The sequence below is a fragment of the Neoarius graeffei genome, chromosome 23 (assembly GCF_027579695.1).
Source record: "Neoarius graeffei isolate fNeoGra1 chromosome 23, fNeoGra1.pri, whole genome shotgun sequence".
Classification (NCBI taxonomy): Eukaryota; Metazoa; Chordata; class Actinopteri; order Siluriformes; family Ariidae; genus Neoarius; species Neoarius graeffei.
The window spans coordinates 55,685,192-55,710,403 of NC_083591.1; the positions used below are offsets into that span (position 1 = coordinate 55,685,192).

At 40.0% G+C, this 25,212-nt stretch overlaps 1 protein-coding gene across 1 annotated transcript; it reads right to left on the reverse strand.

Annotated features, from left to right (window-relative positions):
* Nucleotides 1–1,338: 1,338 nt before the first annotated feature.
* saga (S-antigen; retina and pineal gland (arrestin) a) lies at nucleotides 1,339–18,712 on the reverse strand. Its single transcript, XM_060906467.1, has 15 exons — nucleotides 18,665–18,712; nucleotides 18,463–18,523; nucleotides 16,534–16,578; nucleotides 15,599–15,798; nucleotides 11,389–11,448; nucleotides 11,197–11,264; nucleotides 9,805–9,940; nucleotides 7,332–7,416; nucleotides 7,133–7,205; nucleotides 6,229–6,366; nucleotides 6,066–6,143; nucleotides 3,582–3,596; nucleotides 3,415–3,467; nucleotides 2,174–2,183; nucleotides 1,339–1,441 (listed from the first exon to the last, which is right to left on the reverse strand). Exons 1-15 carry the CDS (start codon nucleotides 18,710–18,712, stop codon nucleotides 1,339–1,341), a joined length of 1,173 nt encoding a protein of 390 aa, XP_060762450.1.
* Between the last annotated feature and the right edge of the window lie 6,500 nt (nucleotides 18,713–25,212).

Here is a 25,212-nt window from a genome sequence, read left to right on the forward strand (position 1 = left end):
AGGTATAGTTATAGTTATCGGTGTTGTGGAACCGGGCACTAATTCAGAAATGGCTCCCAACTAGCAAAGATGGCCTACCACTTTGACTCTATTCTCCTTCTTAAAGACTGTCATAAGTGCAGTGATCTGCATGATTGTGTCAAGAATGTGGACAAGAACTTTCTGGAAGGTTAAATAGGTTCCTTTCAAAGTACAGTATAAATCTATTCATTTACACATTTTTCTTTTTCTATTCACTTATATTTTATGGAAGTGTCCTGTCCTTATTGAGTACTTCAAACATTTTAGTGTAATTCTGTAAATACTGTTGTCATATTACATTTTCCGAGAAACAGCTAATGGTAGAAATTAAACTAGAAGAAAGCAGAAATTAAGACAACATTCAGATTATCCTAAATAGGAGTTGTTATTCTGTAATAGCTGTTGTTCGAAATGAAGTCGTATCTGTAACTGCAATGGCTAAACTAGTATAAACATTTAGGATGTTTTTGTAATAAAGCTGAAGTTTGTACCTTGTTCTAACTTGCTTTATATTTTCTCTAATGGGATACAGCACAGGGTAAAGCTCTTACAGAAACCAAAACTGATCAGGTTAAATACATAATCACTATGAGAGTCATAAACAAATAAGTTCATTTAAATGATCACCATAACCGTAACACTACTCACTGTCATATACTAGTAACATAATCATGAAGAATAATTTTAGTTATGTTACTGTTACGTTTATATATATATATATATATATATATATATATATATATATATATATATATATATATGGCATCTAAAAATGATCATGATTAATCCTGAAATATGATAAAAATGCACAAAGATGTGATCAAAGCTGAATTTGGTCAAATAAAAAAAAAAGTTATGAAAAAATATAATTACAAACAAACCAAAATCCTGAGTTCTCTTGTCTTTATTATACGATGCTGGAATAAAGAACTGTTTTAAAATGACGAAATAGATGACACAGTGACATAAATCCTACATCATGATGTATCTGCTTTCTTGTAGATACTAAAAATGTTCACTAAAAGGTCTAAAAACACTAGCTGTACAAGTACACCGTTCACCTACTTCAGTTTGGAAAGAAGCGATGGCTTTTCCGAAACTATGATTCAACATAAAACAAGTGATCAAAGATCAAAGATCAAGAGCCAACGGGGTTTTTTTCTACTGTGCTACAGCATGCAAGAACGCAACTCATCATCTCAGGATATTTCAGATGTCCACCATGAAGCACTCTTTATTGCTTTCTTGCTCCTCTCTAGATCGTCTCCAGAAGGCTGGCCATAATATCCAGATAGCGATTGGTTCCTCAAAGGATTCTCAAGGCTCTCCAGCAGAAATATTCCCTTCTTCGTCATCCTCCGTCATGCCCTTCATAAACGAGCGCTTGAAGTCTTCAAACACCATATCTTCATCCATCTCACTGTACAGAGATATACAGTTTGTATAAACAAACTTGTACAAAAAACAGAAATGAGTCACTCTTTTCAGACAGAGTGTTACACTCAACGGCCACTTTAATAGGAACTTGTTCTTGATTCTAAGATTCCTGTTCTTGGCTGCGGGAGTGGAACCCAATCTGGTCTTCTGTTTTCTGTTGCATGCTGAGATGCTTTTCTGCTCACCATGGTTGTAAAAAGTGATGATATGATTTACTGTATCCTTCCTGGCAAAAAAAAGCTCGAACCCATCTGTCCATTTTCCTCTGACCTCTTATCAACAAGGCATTTGTTTACTTTCCACCCACAGAACTGTCACTCACTCAACTCAACATTTTTTTGTTTTTCGCACCATTCTGTGTAAACTCTAGAGACTGTTGTGTGTGAAAACCCCAGGAGATCAGCCGTTTCTGAAATACTCAAACCAGTCCATCTGGCTCAAACCAACACCCATACCACAGTGAAAGAAAGAAAGTCACACTTCACTGTGAGATCACAATTTTGCCCGTTCTCATGTTTGAACATTGTGAACATTAACTGAAGCTCTTGATTTGTATCTGCATGATTTGATGCATCGTGCTGCCGTCAAGGGATCGGCTGATTAGAGAACTGCATGAAACAGCAGGTGGATGGAGGGGTGTTCCTAATAAAGTGGCCGGTGAGTGTATATTCTTGCAACACATAAAAGAGTTGTTCTGAAAAAGATCAACACTGACCTTTCTCTCACTTCAGGAAGCAACAGGGAAAAGCAGAGTCGTTCAGTTGATTAAATATACAGTGTTATACTGATACTCATGCATACATCCAGTATGTAAGGAGTAAAACACTTAGGGGCATGGTGTTCTAGGGAAAGCATCAACAGTGGTTACTGTTACTGTCGCAAAGTGGTTTAGTGTTTTAGCTCTGTTATACCACAGCAATTTATTAATTATTACAAATTATTATCTCATCCGGCCGACAGGTGATGAGTTTATGCCGTCACATGCTGTCTGTCGCCCGTCCAGCGTCATCCACATTTCACAAAAATGGCTTCTTCTCTCTCAATTCTTCACTGATTTTTATTATTTTTGCCAGGAAGGTAGGTCTGCCTGGGGTGCATATACATAGCTTCTAACCAGATTTGCATAATTGCAATTAATAATGAAGATACGGAGTAATTAATCAATCCCTAATGAGCAGTTTCCACACAAATCGCTTCTTCTCCGTCAATTCTTCACCGATTTTGATTCTTTCTGGCAAGAAGGTAGGGGTACCTAGGGTGCATAGAACTTCTACCCAGATTTGCTTCATTACAATTATTAATTAAGTCATGGACTAATTAAGCCTTAATGAGCAGTTCAACAACAACAAAAAAATCGCTTCGTCTCGGTAAATTCCTCGCCGTTTTGGATTCTTTCTGGCAAATAGGTCGGTATTCATAGGGTGGATATCACTTCTATATATAGCTTGCAACATTTATTGCGCAAGGAAGGTGGCCCACTTTAGATCGTTCCTTCTGCACTAGATGGGGCCGGAGTGAGCTACGCCGTCACTGATGGTCTCGTTTATTAAATAACTATGCATCATACCTTTTAATCTGTATAAGGTTATATTTAATTTTGTTATGTCCACAAAACTACTTCCCGTTATCACTTACAGTACATTACAGCAGCTATAAATAACTGTTCAATCACTAACTATCATCACTCACTTTCTTACAAAGCTCTGGCTCCTTCCATAACTTTTTTTTTAATTAAAAAAATTCACCTTATGAATCAATGATCAAAACTCCACTTAACTGATCAATTGCAAATAGTCAGTGTTTCACGATATTCAACAAAGAAACAATCAAGATGCACAGCTTTCTGGAAACCAACTAGAGAATTTCAATGGAATTTTCACACAGCTCAGGATTGTGAGGAATAACAGACACATGTCCTGTTAAAGAAATCATGTTCATTGTCTGTATACAGGATACCTGTTACAGGACTTGGGTGCATCAGTTGGAACGGCAACTCCAGCCCAATCTCACTGATGATGAAAAATAAAACAGAGCAATTTCGCTTTCTGATATACAGAAGACTCCATGCACAAAAGGTAGCTCAGACCTGAAGGAAGCTCAAAAACTACAGCTTTGATACTCACCTGGATCCCATCAGCCTATGAAAAATAAAGATGAAATGACATTAAGCCAAGCATTCAGTATTATATAAGTAGGACATACTGTGTTTTGCATATGTATTCATCCCCCATGGTATTATTTGGGATTATTTGTCAAGAATCTACACAAAATAGCTCATAAAATTGAACTGGAAGGAAAACCTTCCAAACGGTCAACTCCATTATGAATGAATGAACCCTTTATTGTCACTGTTACCAGTGAAATTGACCATCAACCTGTCCTTACAGAGGGGGAACAGGACAGGAAGACAGGGATAAAAGAAAAAGAAACTCAGTAGTAACATGAGGAAAGATGAGGAAAAAAAGAACACCCCCCACTATGCTCCTATCAGGAGTACAGTGTGGGAGCATTTAAAAACCTCCGCACAAGCACACAATAACACTTGAGGGGGGGAAAGGGACTTGAGGGGGGGAAAGGGGGGAAGGAGGGGGCAATCAGGGGTGGGGGGAGGGGTAAGGGGGTAGGAGGGGAGGGGAGGAGGTAGAGGTAACCCAGCGCAAGCAAGCAGCTGTCCGCTCCTGCAGCCATGCAAGCGGCGCTGGTCACGGACCCGCTTGTTACACTGGGGGCGAAAAACGGCGACCACGGAAAATTGGGGAAGGAATGCGAAGAATGCGAGAGTGTCTCCCAGCAGTGACCTTCTGGGGGAAATGTTTCCCCAGCAACGGCCTTGATCGAGGACGGTGCTGTTCAGGGAGCCAAATGTTGATAAGATAGAGATTGTTTGGTCTTTCGAACAGACGCAGTCTTTACACGTCCATACCACTCATCCATATCTGTCCATTTTGTCCATATCTGTCCATTTCTGTTCAATTCAATTCCATTTGGTCTCCGAAATACTTATTCCTTGCAAAGCCGAAAGCATCTCCAAGATGACAACCATGTTGTGGTTCAAGTTCTATAGCCACAGTCTGAGTGCCGACAGCTTTGCCCACCACTTTAATCATATCGGGCAGCTTTGTGGGGCTTTGAACAGCTGTCACCGTTGTCTGATTTCCTCGATATACCAGGGCAATGCCTAATCCAATCAGCAAAAGTCTGGTAATCATGGTTCCGAATAGGTAGATATCTCCAATGTCCTCCACAGACGTCCCTGCAGGACAGGTGGGTTCCCCTGAACCCAGAAACTATGTCAGTTTCGTTAGGAGACCAATTTATCAAATCCATGCTTTTTTAGTTTAGAAATTCAATGCGGAGAGAGTCTCTCAAAAAAAAAGTATAGGCAGACGAGACGAAAAAGAGGAGAGGAGAGGAGAGCAGAGAAATGCGACCGTCTTCCGTGAGAGCACAGAGAAGAATTACTGTGAAACGCCTAAATTAGTTCTGGCACAACCAGTTACTGTGCTGTCAAAAGTCACATAATTATTTGAACTGTGTGTAATTAAAGTGTCACATAAATATCAAAATCAAAACACCTCAGGGTTCTCTAGAAAATCTGAAGTAGCCAGCTAAAAAAAAAAGTACGGTAGGCGGCTCTGGAATTTTCCGTGGTGCTAATGCTAGGGGATCTGGGTGCATGCTCCTCCCCAGAAAATTTTGAAATTTACATGCCTTCTAGTTGCTTCTGGTACATTTTCAGCTAATAAATTACTAACCATTTCCCTGTAAAACACTTGCAAAATATGTATGAAATTTCCCTCCAGATGTGTGTGTGTGTGTGTGTGTGTGTGTGTGTGTGCGCGCGCTTGGCTTTTTCAGTTACCCTTTGTAGTACGCTGCCTGGCTCTGTAACATAACTACATACACTACAGCGTGGTCATGTGGTCCAGCTCAGCTAATCAGAGTGCGAGAATTGATCAACAAATATGGCATCACTTCTGGCCATGCTAGATCCGAATCAAAGACAATTTTGTGGTGGAATAATTGGATTTGCAGCAAATTATGGGCAGCGGAGATGATATAAATCGCTTGAACATTGAAAGGCAAGTTTTTATTTTTTCTGGGAGCAAGTAGCCAGTGCAGAACATCTGTGTAGGTGGAGAAAACCATTGGTCACTGGCGCTGGTGGACATCTCTGTACCTGTTCCTGGAAGAACTCAGAGTTTGCTAGAGAACACACTTAAACAAATAGCATCACCATGAAGACTAAAGAGTAAAGGGGTCAGAAATCAGAAAACAAGAGATCTAGGTAAATCTTAACATGGTGCTACCACCAGCATGCTTTACTTAACTAATTATGGGACGTCTAATGGCAAATGGTTGCACCAGAAGTAATGTTTAACAGCAAAGGAGTGTGAATGCTTATGCAAGGACAAATTTTTTTATTGTTTTTATTTGCAAATAATGTTTCAGACTATATGATTTTTTCCTCTCACTTCAATGTTACAGGTGTAGATTAAAATGACATGAAATCCCAGGCAAGTTCTTTCTACAAAATATAGAATAGTTCAAGGGGGTGAACACTTATGCATATCGTATATGAAATTATGATATAGAAGCACACTGACCCTCCCATGATGAGCTTTACTATGATTCTGTAGGACACCAGAATCCCCAAGACCTCCTTCAGGACTCCTTCTTTAATTCTGTGCCATAAAGCAAATGGTCCATAAGGACAGAAATGTTTTATGGACATGATCTTTAACTTGTAAGCACAACTCCAAAGCTCACATGCTAGTTGAGGCGAGATTGGTGTCTTCATGCTTCAGTTTTCCATCCAGTGCAATCCCACGCCTTTCCTTGTTGTTGGCCAACAGGGGGAGCAGTGTGTACACCTTCTCCATTTTGCCGCCTGGACCCAAGGTATCTCTGAACCAAGACAGGTTATATCAGAATCTTTTACATTTATATAGCTTAACACACCTTCATCATATCTTTTATTGGTTCTGACTAGTGCTGTCAAAAATGTCGCGTTATTAACGCGTTAACTTGACTCAATTTTAACGGCGATAATTTTTTTATCGTGAGATTAACGCTCTGTGAATGATGCCATGCCCCGCACAGCCAGAGTCCTCTGCCCTCCCCCGAAGAGCCACGGTGCTCGGCTAGGTTTCGTTTTCCCGTCGGTGGCTCCAGCCCCACTTTGCAGTGGCTGTGACAAGACGTGTTATGCTCTGCAATAAAAAAAAACCATTGGTTCGAACAGTGTTCGAACTATGCCGATATTTTCGGGGGGTCCCTTTTTTTCCTTTGGGGGTGCTTGCGCTTGTCTCAGAGCGCGGATCTCCATCGCGCGCTCACTTCGGATATGCAAATGCTTCCCATTACACATGATTGCTATGTCAATAAACATTATTTTGCCAATATTTTAGAGACCCCCCAACATTTCCCAAATCATGTTTTCAAGGGATCTCATGTCTGTTTCAGGGGATCTCGGATCCCCCGAGTACCCCCGTAGTTCGAACGGTGAGCAAGCACATTCACTTTTTTATGCTGATAAGAGAATTACAATGGTTTTTCATGTGACAAAAATGTGCGATTAAATTGCGATTAATCGCGAGTTAACTATGACAGTCGCGACATTAATCGCGAATAAATATTTTAATCGCTTGACAGCACTAGTTCTGACACATACCCAGAATCCTCTATGGCCACTTGCTTCATGTAGCTGTCGTTGGAGTAAAGAACAACGTTGGCAATTTGATCCACTGCAAGTCACACAACCGGAGGCAGGACCAAGTTATTTTATGATCCACTACTTTCTCTAGGCTTTTCCTTTAGTCACAATAATGTGTAAAAATGTCTAAAATGATTGTGTTTGACTGCCTTCTCACCAGAAAGAATAATGTTCTTCACATTTTTGTTGGACTCATTGTTGATGTTGACCCGTACCTTGATCGGCTCTCCGTGATAATATGTCTGTAGGAAAAGTGGTCAAAAATGGTCTGGTCATTTAACATTGGAATTATTCAACCACTAATTATTAAGTTTAATAATTCAGTGCATTGCTGGACCATAACATCTAGCTTGGGTTGTCAGGTTTCCATAGCAAAACCATTCCAATTGGCTAAAACAGTCTAACTGATAGTAAATGAAACCCAATAACCAGCCCAATGACCAATAAGACCAGTCCAAAAACCAGTCTGAACAATATCTCTACCAAACCCTATACTGTTTTAACTTCCTATACATTGACAGTAGTAGATGTACCTCAACTTTAAATGTAATTATAAATGGATAAAATGTATGACATGTCCTTTAATAAATACAACTAGTCAGAATTAGAATTGGCAAATTACTGTGGTGTTTACAGAACACACCAGCGGTTATAGGAAAATAAACAGAAGTTCAAGGACGTAGGAACTCATCTGGCCTGCCATCAAAACAACCATGATGACCAAAATGTCAAACAGAACTGAAATGTGACAACGTGAGAGAGGACCAACCTCCACGACAAACTGTTTACAACAGGAGCATCAACAAAGGACTAAATTTTGTTCCCCGAGGGAAGATCGACCCAAAACATCGATCAGAACTGAATTTGCATGATAAATGAGAGAGGAGATACAATTCTAGTCAGAAGAAAATGTGTTAAGTTGTTAGCAAAAAATTGGCAATACAATGACCGAATTTTGTCCAGAAGGTCGAGTTCTTTCAAATAAAACAATCAGAACTGAAATCCATTGAGAACTGAAGGAGGAGATACGATTTAACTGAAAAAACCCCACAAAGTTGTAAACAAAGCTGTAAACAAATTGTTTACAACAAGAAAATCAACAAACAAACGACCAACTTTTATTCCCCGAGGAAAGATCGACCAAAAACATCGATCAGAACTGAAATCGGGTGAGAACTGAGAGAGGAGATACAATTCTAATGAAAAGTCTGAAAATTCATTAAGGTGACCTAATTAGCAGTTTGTTAGCAAAAAATGTACAATACAATGACCGAGTGTTGTGCAGAAGGTTGAGTTCTTTCAAATAAAACAATCAGAACTGAAATCCATTGAGAACTGATGGAGGAGATACGATTTAACTGAAAATAAAGAAAAAAAAATTGTAAACAAATTGTTTACAACAGAAAAATCAACAAACAAATGATCAAGTTTTGTTCCTCAAGGGAAGATCGACCCAAAACATCGATCAGAACTGGAATCAGATGAGAAATGAGAGAGGAGATACAATTCTAGTGAGAGGCCTGGAAAATTCATTAATTTGGCCTAACTGCTAACTCGTTAGCAAAAGATTTGACAAAACAACGGCCAAGTTTTGTGTGGAGTGCTGAGTTCTTTCAAACAAAACAATCAGAATGGAAATCCATGGAGAACTGACGGAGGAGATACGATTTAACTGAATTGTGGATGATGGACGGACGACGGACGCCACGCCATGGCAACAGCTCATCGGCCTTATGGACAGATGAGCTAATAAACGCTGAGGGTAGTGTGATTGTGATGTGGTCCAATACATGGCAGAGTTACTGTTATCACCCTGAATTTGATTATTTTCTTCCAACAATGTCCTCTAAAGACCTGCTCTTTGTGATAGGAAAGTCCCAGCAAAAGTGAAAGGTAAGATGTATAAGACAGTAGTGAGACCAGCTGTGATGTACGGATTGGAGACCGTACCCTTAACGAAGAGACAGGAAGCAAAGTTGGAGGTGGCGGAGTTGAGGATGTTAAGGTTTGCGACGGGAGGTTGGACAGGATAAGGAACGAGCACATCAGAGGGACAGCACATGTGGAGAGCTTGGGAATTAAGCTAAGAGAAATGAGACTGAGATGGTTTGGGCACATCCTGAGAAGAGATGCAGAGCATGTTGGAAGGAGAATGTTGAGGATGGAGCTGCCAGGCACATGAAAACGAGGAAGGCCAAAGAGGAGATACATGGATGTGGTGAGAGAGGACATGAAAGTGGCAGGTGTGGTAGAGAAGGATGCGGAAGACAGGGAGCAATGGAGACGAAAGATCTGCTGTGGCGACCCCTAATTGGGAGCAGCCAAAAGAAGAAGAAGAAGAAGAAGAATGCCCTCTAAAGACCACAGCAACTGGCCAACAATTTGTCGCTTATGTTTAAACAGCTATAAACAGTCGTTCCCTCACCAGCCTCTGTCTATTCTCTCTTTCGAAGTGAATCAGACCAAAAACATTTTATCTCTTCATGTTATAGAGAAACCGCAAAGAATAATCTCCTTGGTCCCGAAGACTCCTCTGTAGTGTGGTGAAAAACCTCAAACGACAGTTTTGACTGTTACACTACTGGAGACTCCTTCTGTCAATGTTAAATACATTTTTTGATTTAACCCACCTGCTTCTGCAGACTCGCCTCCACATGCAGAGGTTTGTCGGACATGAGGAAATCACGGGTGACAGAGACTGAAGGCGCGGGACCAGATTTCTCTGGAGCGTACTGGACCTTACGGATCATCAGACACACTGTACTCCTGCAGATTAAAAACAAAATTGTTTGATAACCGTGTAAGCCAATCTTCAGTTCAAGGAGTCTTAAAGGTTCTGACTGCAAAGTTGAATTCTGGGTAAAATGTTCTATTTCTATTGCTGTTGGAGTTTTAAGGTTTTGCGCTGCCGCGCACACACACATACACCGTGTATCCTGTGTGTAAATGTTTTGCTGAGATAAAAAGCGTTCTGCATTTTACGATTCCGGAGATCGCTGAAGCAAGCAAGCAACAATATCACATGACCACCACTGGGCGTGTCTGTTTGACCTACTTTTAACCAAAACAAGTCGGCGTGGGCGAACATGGCAGACTTGGCTCCCTCGCCAGCTAAAAGAAAAGGAAAGCCTTCTGAGTGAGTGCAACTGCAAGATAGAGCAAGGGTAGATGGATGACGTGTCATTTTTCTGGACAGATAGCTAAATCAGTCTAGCTAGCGCTTAGCTATCTTAGCCTTAGAATGCATGGGCTCGACTCCACGGTAGCGAGTATGGAGTTACACACCTAATGTTTTGATCTTACAGAGAAAGAAACGAGAACACTAATGCAGGAACAGAGAAAAGATATAAATATTCATCTTTCTTTTGTTTCACGGATCTTTTCGCGAACGTCAACCACAAATTACACCCCTGAGACTCAAAACTCCTCGAGGTCGATGCAGAGTCATGATGTTTTCTTGGTGGCGTCGCCATCTTGGAGTGACGCAGTTCCATAGTTATGCTAATTAGTTAAAGCTCATCGTTTCCGTACGGCCGTACTGTTCACTTCAAGAGGGAGGAAAACAGTTCCAAAATGGAAAAAAAGCGACCCTCAGGACATCAAAATGATCACATCTCGTCCACATGTCCACTTTGTTCTTGTGGGACAGAGGAAACTGCCATGCAGAATAAAAAAATGTAAAGATTTCAGATGACTTTGCAGTCAGCACCTTTAAACAAAGTGAATATTGTTACTAAGCAGTTGAGAAATATGGATGCTAAGTTCATTCTCGCTAATGGCTGAGCTAGCTTATAATTTAGTGAGCAAACATTAAGCAATTAAGTTACATCAAAGCTCATGAACTAGTAGTTTCAGAAGAAGTGCCTACGAAATCTTCTTCACCCCATTTAAGCTAGCAGAAATACACTAACTCACAAGCTAATGTTTAGCAACATAAAGATTCTCAGGCATGCATCTGCACATGCAGTGTTTTTAATAAAACATCAAACAGAAACATCAGAGCTGATATATTCCAGGCTGACCTCTTGTGGACTTTAGCGTCCAGGTTCGCGGCACTGAAGGCCTTCACCTCGAACTCTACAGCACAGTGCTGTGGCAAATTATAAAGCAGAGGTCATGGCGAGTTACAGCAGTATACACAGTACTTGAGATTTCTGCATCCAAAAATGTATTTCGTTCTAAGTTATAAGAAGCTGGAAGTAAGCTGGCGTCACCTTGCCCACGTCGGTAGGAGCCGGCTGCAGTCCCACAGAGCAGGGTAGATTATCAGGGAACTGAAACAGAACCACATGAGATAGAATCGGGCATGGCTAATGTTCGGATGTAGTTTATTTGGGAAGAACAACAACAACAAAACAAAATAAACCACAGTCCCAAAGCATCACCATTCCTTTGATTGTGTAAATTGTTTGGAACCGGTTTCAATTAAAGCTACAAAAAATAATTAGCACAATTGGTTTCCGAGTGTACTATACCACTGTATACTCTTTCCTTACTCACTGTAAGGTCTTTACTTTCTCTTTTATTTTTGAAACAGTTGGATCAGCTCTGGAAGAGCAGGACTGGTTATTTAAGAAACCTTAAAGCTAGACTGCCTTTCAGATTTTTCAAGTGTCTCATCTCATCTCATCTCATCTCATTATCTGTAGCCGCTTTATCCTGTTCTACAGGGTTGCAGGCAAGCTGGAGCCTATCCCAACTGACTATGGGCGAAAGGCGGGGTACACCCTGGACAAGTCACCAGGTCATCACAGGACTGACACATAGACACAGACAACCATTCACACTCACATTCACACCTACGCTCAATTTAGAGTCACCAGTTAACCTAACCTGCATGTCTTTGGACTGTGGGGGAAACCAGAGCACCCGGAGGAAACCCACGCGGACACGGGGAGAACATGCAAACTCTGCACAGAAAGGCCCTCGCCGGCCATGGGGCTCGAACCCGGACCTTCTTGCTGTGAGGCGACAGCACTAACCACTACACCACCGTGCCGCCCTTTTTCAAGTGTAGGTCATAAAAATAATTTTCCTGACACCCAATTATTTTTATTTAGTGAACTGAAAGCTACTGAATTTGAATCACAGACTTCCAATTTTATTACTTTTTTAAAAATAGAACAATTCGTGAATTTATTTCTACATGGCCCTAAATTCTCCGCTATTTTTTCCTGCTTCACCATGACCCTATTCAAGATACTACGCCATACATCACGTGGTGGGCTTTCCCTGTTCACGCAAGGCATTGTAGGATACCGTACAAATTTGAAACAGGAGAGAAAAATGGAGGACGTGAGTGTGTGAATGAAACGTGAAAGACCGACTACAGTAACGGAAAGAAAGCGAGAAGAAAAGACGTTATGTTATATACGAAGGAAAGGAAATGCAGGACCAAACTAATAAATATCGGCGCTCAGCGAGCACGTCGGTGTGATCAGCTGTTCGTTTAGCGACAGAATGATGGAATTGTCAGTGCACGCTCAAAGGTAAACCTGTAGATGGCAGTAATGCAACACTGTGGATGCCAGCTGCTGTAAAACCCAAAAGAAGAAGGTAAACCTGCGCATGCGCACACGGACTTCCTCTGTCTGCTTGACTGCACCAAGTGAGCGATTTCATGCACATTATTTGCTTTAATCCCTTCAAATTAAATAACTTCCCAGCCACAGAATGGCCTGATATTTTGAGATATTACAGAAATACACATATATCACAATGACCACATTTCAGACGGAACAAAATTTCACTGATTTTATGAAATTGAAAGGCCGTCTAACTTTAAACCTGTTATAAAGTATAGTTTCATATAATGGGCCTATAATGTAATACTGTGTATTCCAATAGATGTTAGTAGTTTACTGTGTCATATCTGTAGTTACTGTAGTTTAATATACTACAATAGACCAGAGTGGAGTGTCAAATCATGTTACTATAGTGTGCTATAATTCTGTACACTGAAGTAGCATGGTGCAGTATTACTTTAGTGTAATATACTATAATACATAACAGTATAGTGTTATATAATGTTACTTTAGTGTAATATACTGTAAAATACTATAATATAGCATCTTCCAATGCTACTACTGTGTGTTATATAATGATGTATCATGCTCCAGGACGCTGTTGTATATCATAGTACAGTGTTCTGTGCTATATTGCAGTATATTATATTACATTATACATATCGTCTATGTCATATAATGTTACTACAGTGTATGATACTACAGAGCACCACAGTAGTTCCAAGTGTTATATCGTGTTACTGTAATATACTGTAAAGTGTATAGCGTGATATATAGAGGATATTACATGGTTCCGTGAAGATATGGAGTTTATCTTTGAGTAGTGAATGGCTATATCACGAGTGAGCAAAGCAAAGGTAAACTTCATATCTTTGCGCCACCGTGTAATGCTCTTTACATTATATGGATACATCCACACACAAAAAAATATGCAAGTTAATCAAAAGAATTTTAATTTCTACAACACGTGTCTAGTCAATGGGAAAACACTGGGAGTGACGCCATCAGAGTGAAATATCAGGAATTATTATACATACAGGACACTTATTCGATGGAATAAAAACATGTGTTCGATTCCCTTCTACCGGGTTTCATTCATTTGGTTTGATAGCATGCAATATTGTTAGCATATCGCTTATCCTACGTGTATTACGTCACTCTACCCAGTGGAGAATGAGCGTTGAGTATGGTTTACGATATTGCATGGTTGTCAAGACATGACGTCACACATCAGAGACGTAAACTAATGCGCTAGCAAGCGACTGTGACAATTTGTAAACAAACATGGCCACCAGGTTTGCAAAGTTAAATGCGGAAGATTTTGAGAGAATTTTGAAAGAGAAAGACGCGTTGAACATGTGTATGAATAATAATAATAATAATAATAATAATAATAATAATGGCTGTATTTTTTCGTGGTCTATCAGATATACTCCATTCAGCTACTCATCTTCAACTTGTTCAGTATCATGTTAGCTGAATGATATATCTGATATACCACTCAATGCCAGCCAGTGTTATTTAAATATGTCACTTAGATCTGTGATGTATTTTGTCTGAAAAATGTGAGTTTTTCAACACGAGAAGATAAACTTCATATCTTCAAGCCAACATGTGATTTGCTTTTTATTATATCGACACATTCGCAAACAAAAAGTTCCCAAATTTATCAAAACAATTCATCGATTTCATCATGAGTGACATATAGAGATTTATGTCACGGTTTTGGTTCTCCACATCCTGGATGGAGCTCATACGAAAAATACGAGTGGTGTATTTTCCAGTAAAACACTTGTGTAATGTTATATGGGTCACCATACTCCAGTACACTATAGCTATACACTATAATTATAAGTTTTATATAGTGTTACTTTATTGTGCTTTAGTGTCATACCCTATAGTATAGTATAGTATAGTATAGTATAGTATAGTATAGTATAGTATAGTATAGTATAGTATAGTAATGGTTCTCAACGTGGGGTCCAGGGATTCCCAGGGGTCCAGGAAGCATAGCCATAGGGTCCATAATACACTGGTGGAAATCACAATGTCACATTATCAAAGTTTTTATATTTAGAGGTCCAAGCACTAAAGTCAACTCAGACCTGATGTGTATTTTTTATCAGTGGAAATTTCAGGAATAAAATATTCTATGGCTCCAAAAAACATATAAAAGGTTTAAAAATCATTTTCATCAAATAAATGTATACTCTGAGGGTCCGTTGAATTTATTTTACAGTTTAATGTGCCCCTGGCAACAAGACGTTTGAGAAACGCTGGTGTAGTTTATGACACTATACTATACTATGCTATGCTATGCTTTGCTATGCTATGCTATACTATACTATACTAGAAAGTGCCATACAACATTACTAGAGTGTTATATACACTATATAATACAGTAAAGTATAGTTTCAGAGTGTACAATAATACAGAATACTAACACCATACACTGTACACTCTCAGAAAATAAAGTACATTATTGTACCTTTAGTTGTGCAATGGCTTGTCACTGGATCAGAACCTTCTAAGGTACTTATTAGTACCCTTTATATACTGCTTGAGAACATATACATGTCTTTTTGGCCCTCAAAAAGAGGTACCTTGGGGGACAGAAATGAACTCCTACTGTAACTGTACCCCTATTTCTGACAGTGTAGTTATAAGTGTTATATAATATATTACATTCGTCTAATATCCCGCAGCACTCTGTAGTGAAGTATATAATATCATGTTGCTTTCGTGTTCCATAACACACAATACTAGGTACAACATACTATGATTGTAATATAATGTACAACAGTACAATACATTACAGCATCACTTATTACTATAGTGTATAAATACAAACTTTGACATACTTCAGGTAAAAAGATGGTTCTTTCAGGTCAATACTCACTTCAAAGAAAAAGGGGTATGCATTGTAGCTTAGTTTGCGTAGCAGTTTCTCCTGCACCTTGGTGAGAGTGCACTGCTCCTTGTCCTGCAGAGGGGGGTAGATCTGCCGGGTGGAGAGGTAAATGTCTCTCCGGAACGCTATACCCATCACGTCCATGTCGTCTCGGCCGTAGCGGAACGTACAGGACAGAGTGACAAATACTGAAGAGAGATTCACAGTTACAACCGATCACAGTGAGATTCTTCTGGCACTCTTAGATTTTTTTTAAATTGAAAGTCAAATTGTTTGCAGAGTCATGAATCTGAGTGTATCAGATCCCATCAAATCAAAACATTCTTGATTTGAATGTTTTATCAGCGTTTGATTTGAATGTATACTTTATAGATTACATTACATTAATGGTATTTTGCAGACGCTCTTATCCAGAGCGACGTACAACACACCTGGGGAGCAGTAGGGGTTAGGTGCCTTGCCCAAGGGCTCTTTAAGTCAAGTCAAGTCAAGTTTATTTGTATAGCGCTTTTAACAATAAACATTGTCGCAAAGCAGCTTTACAGAATTTGAACGACTTAAAATATGAGCTAATTTTATCCCTAATCTATCCCCAATGAGCAAGCCTGTAGCAATGGTGGCAAGGAAAAACTCCTTCAGATGACATGAGGAAAAAACCTCGAGAGGAACCAGATTCAAAAGGTAACCCATCCTCATTTGGGCAACAACAGACAGCATGACTATAACATTAAGTTTAGCCATTCCTGCTGGTCCAAGGAATCAAACTGGCGACCATTTGGTCCCAAAGCTGCTTCTTGAACCATTAGGCCATGGCTTAGATTAGATCATGTATTGAGATGCACACCAAAATGTAACATTACAGATGGAGTAAATATGTTTCATATGACTCATGTTTAAATGTAATGATGTAATGCAATGATGACCTTTTTTGCCTTTCAGGAGCTCAGGGTCGATTAGAACAACACCGTCTGTTAGAAAGAGAGATGTTTTACTTTGCACAGCGAAAGAATCACCCTTACAAAAAAGAAGTTTATTCAAGTGTGCTTCTAGTATACTTCTCATCTCTCATCTCATTATCTCTAGCCGCTTTATCCTTCTACAGGGTCACAGGCAAGCTGGAGCCTATCCCAGCTGACTACGGGCGAAAGGCGGGGTACACCCTGGACAAGTCGCCAGGTCATCACAGGGCTGACACATAGACACAGACAACCATTCACACTCACATTCACACCTACGGTCAATTTAGAGTCACCAGTTAACCTAACCTGCATGTCTTTGGACTGTGGGGGAAACCGGAGCACCCGGAGGAAACCCACGCGGACACGGGGAGAACATGCAAACTCCGCACAGAAAGGCCCTCGCCGGCCACGGGGCTCGAACCCGGACCTTCTTGCTGTGAGGTGACAGCGCTAACCACTACATCACCGTGCCGCCCCTTATCAGAGATATAAAGTTATACATAAGTAGACTTGGCTTATACTGAAAAGTATATCGAAAAGTCTAAGTATATTAAGCTTATACTTAAACTTTTGATCAAGATATACTTAACAAAAGTGTAATAAAGTATTAAAATATTTGTGCCTTATGTTTAAGTGTGCTCGCCCTGTAGTTGTGCTTCAGCATTATTGACTCTGTGGTCTGTGGTTCCATATAAGTTTTTTTTTTTTTAATTTCTCCTGAGTGGGATAATTAAGTTTTTTATTTCTTTTTCTTTAGAGCTTGGATGTCAATTTCAGTTGTCATTGCCATGTTTTTATACTTTGGCATTTAATACGATGTTGCTTTAAATGTAACTTTTTAAAGAAAATGAATATGTTCTTGGGTGCTCCGGTTTCCCCCAGTCCAAAGACATGCAGGTTAGGTTAACTGGTGACTCTAAATTGAGCGTAGGTGTGAATGTGAGTGTGAATGGTTGTCTGTGTCTATGTGTCAGCCCTGTGATGACCTGGCGACTTGTCCAGGGTGTACCCCGCCTTTCGCCCGTAGTCAGCTGGGATAGGCTCCAGCTTGCCTGCGACCCTGTAGAACAGGATAAAGTGGCTACAGATAATGAGATTAAATGAATATGTTCTTAATCCTGAGTATCTGTTGTTATTTTGTGAATTCTTACCTTTATAACTTCATTGTAACTTAAGGTACAAAACACTTAAGTTGTCTACTGGTAGTGTGCATGAGGTAAGGGTTCGGGCTAGAAAACTAATAGCATACCTAGAAGGGTAACTGCAGTAAACTTCAAAACTAAAAAGTGGACTAGATGTATATAACCAGTAACTAATAGTATATTTCCAATATGCTATAAAGTATACTTTTATAAACTAAAAAGTGGACTGGAAGTGTGTAACGAGTAAACCAATAGTATATTTCCAGTATACTACAAAGTATACTTTAGTAAACTAAAAAGTGGACTAGAAGTATAAAACCAGTAAACTTATAGTATATTTCCAGTATACTATGAAGTACGCTTTTGTAAACTAAAGAGTGGACTACAAGTATAGAACTAGTAAACTATTAGTATATAAGTTTACTTGTGGTATACTTGCAGTACAAAATTAAAAAATACTAGTTGTATACTCAGAGTTTACTTCTCTTAGACTTAAAGTATACTTTTTATAAACTAAAAGTGGGCCAATTTAGTCCCAAGAAGTATTAGATTAGTTTACTTACAAGTATACTGTAAGTACATTGATATCAGTATACTTGGTACACAAACGTATACTTAAGGGAAAATACTTTAACTTTACTTAATAAAATGAACATGAAGTATACTTCTTTTTGAGAAGGGCAATCAATTGGTAAAATAAATAAATAAATAAAGAAAGAAAGAAAGAAAGAAAGAAAGAAAGATTTCTCACCCACTGGATCCACTGAATCAACACGATCAACAAAATCTCGTCTCCCCATATACACAGATACCTGGGTGACAGACAGACACACACACACACACACACACACACAGTATTACTGTAATATTAGTGTATTAGTCTTTAACACGCTACACCCAAAATTTTATTTTACACTACTGTTCATGAGCAGGCTCTACAGGTGCTCACTCACCGACTTGTCTTTGCACGCTTTCTTAAAGATGACATTTTTCGGACTCATCGTGGCCAATCAGTGAAGTCTGACAAGGAATTAAAGGCATTAACAACATCACAGTTCATATAAATTGCCTAATTGTGTGAGTGTCACACACTACAACCCACAGATCCTCCATTGCAATTTTTCTTGCAACCAGAGACCCCTTTATGACAGTGTCGATGATGATGATGATGATGATGCCCTTTATTGTCACTAGTCACATGTACCAGCGAAATTAGCTGTCAACCTGTCCGTACATATACAACATACAATTGACATAGGGTAGACAGGACAGGAAGACAGGGATGAAGATAAAAAGGAAACACAACATGAGGAGAGATAAGGAAAAAAAGAACCCCCCCCCCACTATGCTCCTGTCAGGAGTACAGTGTGGGAACATTTAAAAAACCTTTGCACATACAGTAAGCACACAACAACACAAGTACACTTTAAACACGGGACTTGAGGGGGGGAATCAGGGGTAAAGGGGGAGGGGAGGAGGTAATCCAGCGCAAGCAAGCAGCCGTCCGCTCCTGCAGCCATGAAGGCGCTGGTCACGCACCCGCTTGTCACACTGGGGGTAAAAATGGCGACCGCGGAGAGTTAGAGAAGGAATGTGAGGAATGCGAGAGTGTCTCCCGGCAGTGACCTTCAGGGGGAAATGTTGCCTCAGCAACGGCCTGAACCGAGGCCGGTGCTGTCTCAGGGCGCCGAATGTTGATAAGATATGAATTGTTTGGTCTTTCCAGACACAGTCATTGCACGTCCACACCGCTCGTCCATAACTGTCCATTCCGTCCATTCTATTCAAATTGATCTCCGAAAAACATATTCCTTGCAAAGCTGAAAGCTGCTCCGAGATAACAACCATTTTGTGGTTAAAGTTCTGAATGTCCACAGTTTGAGTGCCAACAGCTTTGCCCACCACTCCAATCATATCGGGCAGCTTTGTGGGGCTTTGAACAGCTGTCACCGTTGTCTGATTTCCTCGATATACCAGGGCAATGCCTAATCCAATCAGCAAAAGTCCTGTAATCATGGTTCCGAATAGGTAGATATCTTCAATGTCCCCACAGAAAGAATCGCTAGGCACACGACCCGCCACCGCTCCCACGTGTCCATCGTGTAACCAGCCACAAACGTTCCGGCAGGACAGACGGGTTCCCCTGAACCCAAACTTCTCGTCGAGAAAACTGTGTCAATTTCGTTAGGAGACCAGTTTATCAATTCCGTGCTTTTTTTAGTTTAGAAAGTAATGCAGGAAGAGTCTCTTCAAAAAGTACAGCAGATGAGACAAGACACAGAAGCACAAGCAGGGAAAAAAGGAGGGAGAGGGAGAGCAGAAAATGCGACCGCCTTCTGTGGAAGCACGGAGAGAAAAAAAAATTCAGTGTCATTGAATTATTGCATCATTTAAAAGAAACTATTCAAATCTGAGGGCGAATTAGTTGAATGACTTTTTCAATCGGTTCAACCAGCCCACGTCCCCCCCACCCTCTCCCTCACTGCAGCCATCTCTCCTTCCCTCAACACACCTCCCCCCAGTCATCACAGCAGCCCCCTCCTCCCCCTCCTCCCCCACCTCAACACAGACTCCTCCATGCATTACTGCAGACCAGGTCAGAGGTCAACTGAGGAAGCTTCACCCCAGGAAAGCAGCAGGCCCGGACAAGGTGTGTCCCTGACTACTGAAGACCTGGGCTGCTGAACTGGGTGAACCACTCCAATGCATCTTCAACCTCAGCCTGCATCTGGGGAGAGTGCCAACCCTCTGGAAGACATCATGTATCGTTCCAGTTCCCAAAAAGAATCGGCCCAGCGAGCTGAACGACTTCCGACCGGTGGCACTCACTTCACATCTGATGAAGATGTTGGAGCGGCTCTTCCTCAGCCTCCTCAGACCCCAGGTACAACATGCCCAGGACTGTCTGCAGTTTGCGTACCGGGCAGGTGTCGGTGTGGAAGACGCCATCCTCTACCTGCTACACTGAGCCCACTCACATCTGGATAAGGGAAATGGCACAGTGAGGATCCTCTTCTTGGACTTCTCAAGTGCCTTCAACACCATTCAGCCCCTGTTGCTTCAGGACAAACTGAACAGGATGCGAGTGGACCCCTGCCTGGTCACCTGGATCTCCAGCTACCTCACTGACAGGCCGCAGTACGTCAGGCTGAAGGACATCACGTCTGACACTGTGATTAGCAGCACCAGAGCACCCCAGGGCATGGTGCTGGGCCCTCTTCTCTTCACCATGTACACTGCGGACGTCTGCTACAACTCGGAGCTGTGTCACATTCAGAAGTTTGCCGATGACACAGCCATCGTTGGGTGTATCAGTGACGACAGAGAGGAGGAGTATAGGAGCCTGGTGAGGGACTTTGCTGTGTGGTGCAACAGGAACCATCTGCAGCTCAACACCTTGAAGACCAAGGAGCTGGTCATTGACTTTGGGAGGTCCAGACCAAGGTCATGACCAGTTCTGATTGAGGGAGTCGAGGTGGAGGCTGTGGATTCCTACAAGTACCTCGGGCTGTGGCTGGACAGCAAGCTGGACTGGACTTGCAACACCAAACATTTATACAGGAAGGGACAGAGCAGGCTATACTTCCTTAGGAGGCTGCGGTCCTTTAACATCTGCAGGAAACTCCTGTGGATGTTCTATCAGTCTGTGGTCGCCAGTGTCCTGTTTTACACCGTGGTGTGCTGGGAGGGCAGCACATCCAAGAAAGACACATCCAGGCTGGACAAACTGATCAGGCGGGCCGGCTCTGTGGTCGGCATGAAGCTGGACTCTCTGGTGATGGTGGCAGAGAAGACGACTATGGACAAACTACTGAACATCATGGACGATGCCAGTCACCCTCTGCACACCGTCATCAGCGACCAGAGGAGCCTGTTCAGTGACAGAATGCTCCTTCCCAAGTGCAGGACGAACAGACTTAAAAACTCCTTTGTCCCTCACGCCATCAGACTGTACAACTCCTCTCTGGGGGGGAGGAGGGGTAACAGGAGGACAGAGGATGGGAAGGAGCAGTAGCCTAGCCTGACAAAAAGCAATACTGGACAATGTGCAATATAATGTGCAGTATCTCTCCTGCCGCTGCCCCCCTTTTTCCCCCCTCCTTCCTCCCCTCCCCATATCTTATTCTTTTTATATTTGTTTATGTAAATAATTTATTTTAATTTATCTAGAAGTTTTCTCTATTTCTTTTCTCTGTTTATCTGTAATGCTGCTGCTGGAATCTTAATTTCCCTGAGGGAACCCGCCCAAAGGGATCAATAAAGTTTTATCTAATCTAATCTAATTATGCACACACGCATCATCATATTTACTTCATGAAGTCTTTAGTGTTTTTAATTCCTGAACTTTACACCCACAGAAACAATGCCACGCTGTATTAAAGTTACACTAGATTTAAAAGCCACAGTGTGGATATTATTTCACTGTAAAACATTTCAGCCTTGTTTAGTTACTGTATGTCCACTTACTTTTTCTCTTTAACTCAATGAGCTCTGAAAAGTGTTTTAATTTGAACTAATCTGTGCAAGTTTTCAAAGGTTAGACTTGAATTGTTTAGTTGTCTTGACTGTTTGAGACTTTTTCTGAGCTGAAACAAAGATAATCGTCAAATTGAGTTAACTTGCATTTTCAAGGCAGCAGGTGAACTTGCATTTCCAAGTTAAACCAATTTGAAATGTTTTACAGTGTTATACTTTCTTTTTTACATTATTGAGTGGTAGATTTGGAAATAAATTTCTAAAAACAATACCTTAAATCGCATCTGTGTGAGTGTCATGCTGTAATCTCAACATTAAATCAGGCGTATCAGACGCTCGCTGGCTGTGCTGTGAAAATTCTGCATGCAGACGCTCATCTAAGTTTCCATATCTGTCATTGCTTAACTCTTGAATATTTTCTATATACTATCAATAAAAATTGTATAATCTCTGTTTTCCAAAGAAATGTATCTGGTTAAGATCTGTTCAGTACTTTGGGAGTAACGGCAGGTTGAATTCAGTACAACAGAGTAAAAACTCTGCTCGCGTGATGTCGGGAAACTGCCGGTGCTTTTCTTTTTGAGTCACGGGAAAGTGCTCAGTCTCTCTCTCTCTCTCTCCTGATCAGTTTCCCACTGGATTACTCATCAATATCAATCAGATCACTTTTATAGCGATGTTCTCTCGCTCTTACTGTTTCTGATGAAGGATTCAGCAACATTTTCCCTCTGCTAGTTTTGATGTTATGATTCACAGGAGACTTTGAAGTGAGTTTTCATAGCTTTACCTACTTATTTTTTCAAATCAAACTGATTCCTGTAAATAAATAACTATTTTAGAATATAACTGGAGTTGTTTTGATGAAAAATATTGAGATCTTAGTGGTCGGAATGATGTTTAAAAAAAAACAGAAGTCAGAAACGTGAGTGTCAATTTCAGTTCAGCTAATGTGAATTGTTTACTGGATGTGGATCAGACAGTTTTTTTGAGGTTCGCCTTGAAAGCTGTGAATATTAATCAAAATAATAATTTATATTCTTTCATATAAACACTAGTCGGCCTTACTTTTGAGAAATACAAAGCCCTACAGAGCGCAAAGAGGGGGTTAGAAATAATCTTTTATTACTTTTTTACTGAGTATACCGATTTAACATTTTTACCTAATTAGTATAATTAATAATAATTAAATACTAATTTGCATAATTTGTTTTTACTCATTTTTCAGACTTTGTATTCAGTATGCAAGCATCTATGTGCTGCCAATTTCCATGTAAATATCTTGAAAAATAGAAAAGTTATGAAGAAAAAACATTTGATCTCATTGGTTAATGAGGCCCATTTTGGACCATGTGATCCTCATACAGAATATTACAGCCTTTTTATAAAAGTTAAGCCATTCCCCCCCCCAATCTTTGATTTGTAATATCTCAAGGACAGATAAACATATTTTAATTCTGTAAAAAGTCTGTTGTTCAATTCTGGATTCAATGAGACCAGTTTCAAGCAATTTGGATTGAATTTGAATTTTCACCTGATATGCCGAATTAACTTATACAATTAAAGTTGAAGATACATCAAGGTTCTTTAAAAGGTTCAGATTTCCATAAGTACAATACATGCAATAAAAATATGCTGAGAACAGTTAAATCCAACACGAACTGGGGTCTGTTCGGATCTCAAATCTTGTGAATACACAGCAGCTGGAACTCTTTACCGGATTCCATTCAATTACTGTCAACTATTAGGAAATTTAAAACAGCAGTGAAAAGTTCCTTCATAGTAAATAATTAGGCTTTGTTCTTTTTCTTTCTTACCTTTTTAATATTTTTTTCAACATTATTGTTAATTTTTGTCAAAATCATGGTCTTTTCCACATTATTTATTAGAACGCATTACTAACTGTTTATGTCAGTGTAGTTTTTTAATATGTATTATACACACACACACACACACACACACACACACACACACACACACACATATATACACATATATATATGTGTGTGTGTGTCTGGAAAATAGGGGTCTGGAAAAGATTTTTTATATATATATATATAATCTTTTCCAGACCCCTATTGAAAATCATATTGTATCACGTAGGTCTTCTGAATAAAGATCTGTTGTACTAAAGTTCAATTTGACTTCAGACTTATAATATAATAAAATAACTAAGTAATACAGTACCAGTGATGACAACTCTCTAGTTTCCACCACATCACTTAAAAAATAAAACAACCCTCGTTAAAATATCTGGGATAAATTTGCTGAGTGCAGAGCCATCCATCAAGGATCCAAGGATGGTCATGGATCTTACCGCGAATGTATAAGAAATATTAATATAACTCTAATGTAGCCGAATAGTCAAATTTTTTCTATCAATATTATGATTTAGAACAAAAGGTTTCTTACCTGAAACTTTAACATGAAAATCACGACAATATGAAATTGTAAATAGCGCCAAATCCTTGATTAGATCCCATAAACCAGTAGTTCCACTTCTGTATATCTACAGTCCAGTCCTGTGCACAAGTCTTAGGTACATGTAAAGAAATGCTGTCAACCAAAAAAAAAAAAAGACTAAAAAATAATGAAATGAAACGTTTCAAAATATAAAAAAAATACTATAAACAGTAACCATAATAAATGAATAAATGAATAAAACAAAGTCAATATTTGGTGTGAGACGACCCTTTGCTTTAAAAAAAAAATAGTCTCAGGTCCAATGAGTGCAGTTTTATGTGGAAATGAGCTGTAGTGAGCATGTACTGAGCATCTTACAGAACCAGCCACAGTTCTTCTGGACACTTTGACTGTCACAGTCGCTTCTTCATTTTGCACCAAAACCCAGATAATGGATGGATGGATGGATGGATGTACCCAGTAGCCTTCATTATGTTTTCTTTTTTAATCTGAAAAGTGCTCTCTTATGGAATTGGGTGCCTAAGACTTTTACACAGTACTGTATATATTACAATATTGCGCTACAGTTCAGTATGCGGTGTGCCGTGATGTTCGTACCTGATGC

What these genes read in the sequence shown, in the direction of transcription:
- saga (XM_060906467.1), bottom strand. Translation starts at nt 18,712, where the DNA reads ATGAGTCCGAAAAATGTCATCTTTAAGAAAGCGTGCAAAGACAAGTCG. An exon ending in TGATTCAGTGGATCCAGTGG is followed by an intron (nt 16,579 to 18,462) that starts GTGAGAAATCTT and finishes TCTTTCTAACAG; the next exon opens with ACGGTGTTGTTCTAATCGAC. An exon ending in GACGCTAAAGTCCACAAGAG is followed by an intron (nt 9,941 to 11,196) that starts GTCAGCCTGGAA and finishes TTTAATCTGCAG; the next exon opens with GAGTACAGTGTGTCTGATGA.